This window comes from Rhagoletis zephyria, unplaced genomic scaffold (genome assembly GCF_001687245.7).
Source record: "Rhagoletis zephyria isolate East Lansing unplaced genomic scaffold, Rhagoletis_zephyria_1.1 Rzeph_scaffold_02126, whole genome shotgun sequence".
Classification (NCBI taxonomy): Eukaryota; Metazoa; Arthropoda; class Insecta; order Diptera; family Tephritidae; genus Rhagoletis; species Rhagoletis zephyria.
The window spans coordinates 26,930-33,591 of NW_016159210.1; the positions used below are offsets into that span (position 1 = coordinate 26,930).

Consider the following 6,662-nt stretch of genomic DNA (forward strand, 5'->3'; position numbering starts at 1 on the left):
AAAAAAAAAATTAAATTAAATTAAAAAATAAGCTAAAATAGAACAAAAAATAAATGAAAGAAATAAAATTAACAAAAAATATGAAGTAAAGAAATAAGATACAATTAGAACATTAAAAGTAAAATAAATAAACAAAATAAAATAGTAAAATTAAAAAATAAGTTAAAATTTATAAAAAATTAAATTAAAAATTCCCAATTAAATTAAATTAAAAATACCCAATTAAAAACCACTTAATTAAAATAAAAAAATTACAAAAACAACTAAATTGTATTGTATGCTTCAAAATGAGATTCCTCTGTATAGATCCAAATTTTAATAATACATATCGTTACCTTAATATAGAAAGGCCCTAACTCATATAGTCGCTGAAATGCAAAAAAACGTAACCGTAATTTCTCTGCCTTTCTATATTAAGGTAACGATATGTAATATGTATATATGTACGTACATATCGTCGTTTAAAGTACAAAACCGCGTCTCGTTATTCTGCAAAACTGCGTAACTGAATTTTTTTTCAAAAATTGGATTTACTCACACAAGCTCTTGGCTCAATCCTTATCCATTGTCCTGAAATATACTAGCCAGAAATGCGATTTCTTTACAAAAAAAAAAACATTTTGAAATAGAGTGTTTTTACTCTCTAGAAAATAATTTATGCAACCTTATACATGCGGCTTTTCATTTTGTTGATACGCGGTTTTGTACTTTAAACGACGATATGTACTTGTATCTATAGTAAAAAAAAAATTAATCAATTTTTTACATACCCGTTTGTAGCCTGCTCTTAAGCACATCGGCTGGCATACCGACCAACCAATAAGCTATACCAGCGGCGCCACCAGCAAAAATCGTTGACGCAACGCTGACCTTTTCGCTGCCAGTCTGCTCTTTGGCCTTATCTTGTATATACTCGTATGCGAGAAAATAAAAGGCATTTGCGGGCAAATCTAAAGTGGAGGCACATAAGGAAATAGATATGGATTTAAAATATTTTTTGAAATCAAAGCTAAAACCAATGCAACACATACTTCGAGACACACTTACATAAGAAAGTCGACTTGAACTCTCCATACAAAAATAAATAAATTGCACTTTCACACAAATGAATTGAAATTTGGTTAGTAATTGTTTAAAATGGTTAATGAGGATGAAAAGAGGCAGTATTTTAATGTTTTTTCCTCAATTTTTATTAATTGTACATACACACTCAAGCACTTAAAACACAAAATACAGTAACTTAAAAAGCTATGCAGTAAAATTTTAGTTTAATTAATGGATTAATGGCGCACATATGTACATATGCATGGCAAAAAAATAATATGGAAAAATATTTATTTGAGAGAGGAATGTAGGCAATGTAGGCAATGTTTTCTGAATTGGAACTCAATGCGATAAGCTACATCCTTTCTGTACGTCACTTCCTCCATGCTGATGCTGCTGTTTTGTTGTTTGTGCACGCATAGTATGTGCATACATAAGTTTGTACGTATATAAGTGTACATATATGGAAATTGTGACTTTATCAATATATAGTACAAAACATAATTTTTATCGAAATAATTATACAAACGTTGTAGAGTGTTCTGTAGTAGCAAAACGACACTCGAACCCAGTGAGCATCCAACCGTATGGACGGCAAGCCACGCGACAGTAAGAAAAAGCTACTAGCGCCAGTAAATTATACTGATATTATATGAAAAACAAAAATACTAAAAATAAAAACAAATCGTTCAGTGCTAAAAAGCAAAATATTGTTTAATAATACTTGGCAAATCTGCGAAGCGGCAACGTAAAACGTGAGAACACCGCGCTATAAAGATGAAATGGATTATTGTGGCGCTAGTGCTGGTGCTGATAGTAAGTACAGTATGCGAAAAAATTGCTAATTCATGCCAGCAAAATGAGCGAAAAATAAAAATGTGTAATTTTTTTTTACAAACATTTAAAAGAGCAGTATTTTCTAAAACGGTGCTGCACTCAATGAATTAAAAATGTGTCGTTAATTTGAATTCTTACTCAACCTACATAAGTTACCATTTTTTCCTCCCACTCTCGCCAACAGCAAATCGGCGTTAATGCAGCGCGCGTCAATGCCAAGTCGCAGGTGAAAAATAATAACAAGAAGCATGCAAATCAGCACCAGCAACAGCTTAAGAAGTCAATCCACACAGCTAGCGGCGCTTTGCATGCTGTCAAGCGTGCTCACAATGAAGTGAGGCCATCACCGACGCAGCACCGAACACGAACACAGCATCAGCAGCGTTTGCAGCGAACGGAAGTGCCGCCGTTAGTGTTAACGTCGTCGTCGCCAACGCCGCCGCACGAGCCACAACTTGAGATTGATACGCTGCAATGTCCAGTGGATTGCGTCTGTCAGTATGAACACTTCAACGAATTGCCCATATCACGTTGGATACAATATATGCAAGCCAATCGACCAGGTAGCAGCGATACAGTGGCAGACGAGGAGGATATTTGGCAATACGATCGTGATGAACGCTATGAACAGACGTTCAGCAGTGGCGAGAGCGGTGATGAAGATGATAGCGATGCGTTTTTAACGAATCCCTTCATGAAGCAGGCCACATGTATAATTCAAGAGTGGACAAATATCGAAGAATTGATACAAATGCTGCCACATGATTTGCATGCCCTCGTTTTGCTTTACACAAGTAGCGGAAGAAATAAAAGTGGTAAGTAAGTATTTACAATGTAAATGTGGAGATTAGAATTATAAATTTGTACATATGGGCATGGGTTATGTTAGTTTTTCTGCTAGCATTTAAAAGCTTTGTAGGCATATCGCTATTCCACATTTCATTCTTTTACTTCAATGACTAATCTGTAATCAAATTTCTATTTCAAACAGTAAATTTGAGCACTCTACACCCCCTCAACCAACTGACCACTTTGGAAGTACGCGGCGGCCTCAATCGTTCGTTGCGCATTATTTTCGATGAACCGCTCATTTTCCTGCAACATGCCAATTTTGAGTCGGTCACGTTGCTGGGCAGCGAGACATATAAACGCCCAAAAAATCCTGTACATCCAAAGGACAGCTTTGATTATAAGCCACGCAGCGAAACGTATGATGATGTAGACGCAGATGGCAATCGCTTTGCTTTCGCTCCTTTAGATGATGAAATGGACGATTACATTGTACCTTACGATATCTATAAACAGGAATTGATAAAGGCACGCATGCCAACCTTTTATGCCTGGGAACACTTAGAAGTGTTACGCATACATGACTGTCAGCTCAATGAACTGCAATGGGAGATGTTCGATGGGCTGACAGCCCTGGAACACTTATCGCTCGAGCGCAATGGCATTGCTGAAGTGCCACCATTTTCCTTCTACGGCGCTATGCACATACAAACCTTATCGCTAGCGCATAACTACATACGTGATTTGCATTACCGCGCGCTTGCTGGCCTTTTGCGGCTGGAAGTCCTCGATTTGAGCGACAATCGCTTGGAGAAGTTGAGTGAACGCAGCTTTCCGCCATTTCCGAAGCTAGTACGCATTGATTTTCGCAATAATCCTATACGTTATATATTGTCAGCTAGTTTCTGGGTTATGAATTCAACGCGCAACATCGACTTTGATTCGACATCAGTATCGTTGCAGTTGCGCAACAATCAACCGTTCGAATCGTTGCTGCAGCTGGAGACGCTGCATATCGGAAATGTGTCAATTGGCAATTTGGAGCAGAATATGTTTAAGGTAGGCAGACGTACATATGTACATACAAGTTGCGTCTGAGGCATTCAATCACAAATTGATTGCTTATTTGCAGGCAGTTCAGTTTACAATTTAAATAACATATTTCAATTGCAGGGTTTAACGGCACTTGAGCAACTTACGCTGCGCGGCAGCATACGCTCTATCGAGTTTGACGCATTCGCCGGTCTGATAAAGCTGCGTGAGCTTGAGCTCAGCCACTGTGGCATACAAGAGATATCAATGGACGCGCTAATGGACTGCAGAAGCCTGGAAATACTTGACTTATCTTACAATAACCTCTCCTACTTTCCGCCTGGCTTGCTTGATGACCTCTCCAGCTTGGAGGAAATTTATTTGCAAGGCAATCAATTGCGCACACTACCCGTCACATTCTTTCTGCGTCCAAAATTACGTTTAGCTCGGCTAAGTGAAAATCCATGGCAATGCAATTGTGACATGTATAACTGGCGGCCGAAAATTACCAATCAAGAGCGCGGACCACGAGCCAAGCGTTGTATTACGGACTACCAAACGGGGGCACAAATCTCTTGTCGACGCGTCGATAGCTACGTCTATGACAATCGCTATGCGCCACGTTGCAACAACCACAATGATAGAAGTGTATTCTATGTTTTGCGTAAGCAATTAAAATGTGGACCCGGACGCATTGTGACTTCAAAGCGGCAGTCGCAATCGCTTTTTTATAATAACGTGTTGCAGAGGCAAGCAGGAGAAAAGCAACGTATGCCACATTGGCGCAAAATTGAACAGAATAAATTGAAATTAATGCAAGGAAAAAATCATACGCAGTTACATACATATGGCACAGCGAGTGCTAGAAGTAGTGGAAATCAATTACACGTATTCAGGGAAGCGCACGCTAACGCAATAACGCAGCGTACCACACTGATGCATACGGTACAACGGGATCAACCAAAGCGGATGGAAGAGACGATCGGGGATGCAGACAATAATATATCCAACGAAATATAGAATATAAGTCATGTAGAATAAGATAGCGGGTTATATGGTATTAAGAGGTTTGCTAAAGCCTACGCCATCTACAATTGGCTGGATAAGTAAAGATAAATGGTGACGATTAAGAAAAGTTAATCAGTTTGAATAATGTTATTTTAGAAACCTAAAATCGATATCTATTGCCCAAATGTAATCGTTTATTTTTATTTTTATTTGCGATGCTAAAAATGGTATTATTAGACGGCTACGTATGTTATACTGAATGCAATATTGATAATCCTAACTTGAAAAGCAAATTTTTAATTGCGACATTTTTAGTATAGTTAGTTTCTAAATGATATTTTTTACAAATAAAACATTCTTTAATCAAAATGTTTGCGTTATCATTCAGACCCATTCGTCGGCGGGTACACACATTCCTCACTCAAGCTCACTTACCTCGCAGCAGCGTCGCACAGCTGCCTTTATAAACACTACGTATACCGCCTTCCTTGTACAGCTGGACGGCTGTATCCAACATGCCCTTGTATTTTCGTTCGCCACCAGACGCCTGTTGCACTTGCAGCAAACATTTTATACGCTCACCGGGCGCTGTGATAACCGTGGACAATAGGCCAGAGAATGAGCCAGCAATTGCGATTTGCGTATAATTCAATTTTGTATTTTCTCCAGTTTGCTGAACGCGTTTGCCCAGCGAATAGCCAGCAAAGCATAATGCAAATATTGGCGCAACACCAGTAAGTGGCGCCGACATGCCTTTGTAAAGCCCTTTTACACCTTCATTTTTTATCGTTTTAGCAGCACAGTCAAAGGTACCTTTGTACAGAGGTTGCTGGCCAGGCGCAGGACGTGGCATGGTTTGGAGACGCACCTAGACGCGTAAAGTAATAAAAAAATGTGTTGCAATCTTATGTTACATTGGTAATGAACTTGTACTAACTAACCTTAATGGTGTCCAATGGATGCCCTGTGAGTACATTGCAAATGCCACCAAAACCGCCGCTGAGAAAAGCTTTAAAAGGATTTGATTTGCGCTCCTGTGTTGGTGCTTCTGACATTCTTTTATTGTTTTTTTTTTTTAATTTTTTTGTCAATTAAGAATTGTTCATGCTATGATGTACTATCTACTAAACTAACANATTTTTATTTTTTTGTCAATTAAGAATTGTTCATGCTATGATGTACTATCTACTAAACTAACAGATTGAAATGAGATATGTAAGTATGTGTTCCACTTAATGTGCGTACAATTGACCTTTGTACTTGACAATAATTCGCGCACAAATGGTTAGGACGAATTCATAACCAAGAATCAATTATGTATCTCGTTTTATTAATTTAGCGATAGGACTAAGCTATTTTTAGTTCATCTAAGGACACTGCTTTGGCACTGAGTTGTTTTTCCTCCAGATGCACTATGTTTAATGGTATTTTTAGAGCATTCCAAAGGATTAGGCTGAAATATTTTTTTTGCACTTTCACTACATTACCCGGTTTAAAGAGGTAGGATTTATTTGGCTTTTGCTTTCCTTGCAGACGTGTGATGCAGAAACCTGTTGCTGATAACGTGATGCTGTGGATTTGGAATAGTTCTTTGCTGATGTTGAACGAAAATCACTGGACCAACAGGGCAGCAAATTTAAACGTCATTAAAAATGCCAAGAAAAGCTATCGATTAATCTTATTGCGAAGTAATCGATTATTTTTCATTTAAAAATATTGCACAATATCTCATGCACCCAGCACAAAATTACAGTCAAGCTTCTTTATAAAGTATTCAATGGTTCAGATGTCTTTATTGTAAACTTAATAATAGAGAAATCGCGGTATTTTTCAGCTTTTATATGCAATAGCCAATAAGTTTGAGTTACACTCTTTCACACCTAAAAAATTCATGTAACAAATTTAGAGATTTTTGAAAATTAATTTGCCGATTTGCGATCTTATCTTGTTAT

General features: G+C 37.8%; 2 protein-coding genes across 3 annotated transcripts in view; one reads left to right on the plus strand and one right to left on the minus strand.

The window, feature by feature from the left end:
• The window catches only part of LOC108366077 (congested-like trachea protein), an 18,150-nt gene extending 11,711 nt beyond the window's left edge, over positions 1 to 6,439 (minus strand). The window contains exons 1-4 of one of the 2 annotated variants that reach the window (XM_017620354.1): positions 6,198 to 6,365; positions 5,652 to 5,834; positions 5,146 to 5,578; positions 771 to 950 (exon numbers count right to left, since the gene is read on the minus strand). In XM_017620354.1, coding sequence (XP_017475843.1) covers positions 771 to 950; positions 5,146 to 5,578; positions 5,652 to 5,765 — 727 coding nt within the window. In that variant the 5' untranslated portion in view covers positions 5,766 to 5,834; positions 6,198 to 6,365. The other variant, XM_017620355.1, reaches the window with a different exon arrangement.
• Positions 1,292 to 5,131, plus strand: LOC108366076 (plant intracellular Ras-group-related LRR protein 4-like). The gene is made up of 4 exons (XM_017620353.1): positions 1,292 to 1,860; positions 2,066 to 2,696; positions 2,873 to 3,729; positions 3,844 to 5,131. The coding sequence occupies exons 1-4, from the start codon at positions 1,822 to 1,824 to the stop codon at positions 4,720 to 4,722; spliced, it is 2,406 nt and encodes an 801-aa protein (XP_017475842.1). The 5' UTR covers positions 1,292 to 1,821; the 3' UTR covers positions 4,723 to 5,131.
• Positions 6,440 to 6,662: the final 223 nt, after the last annotated feature.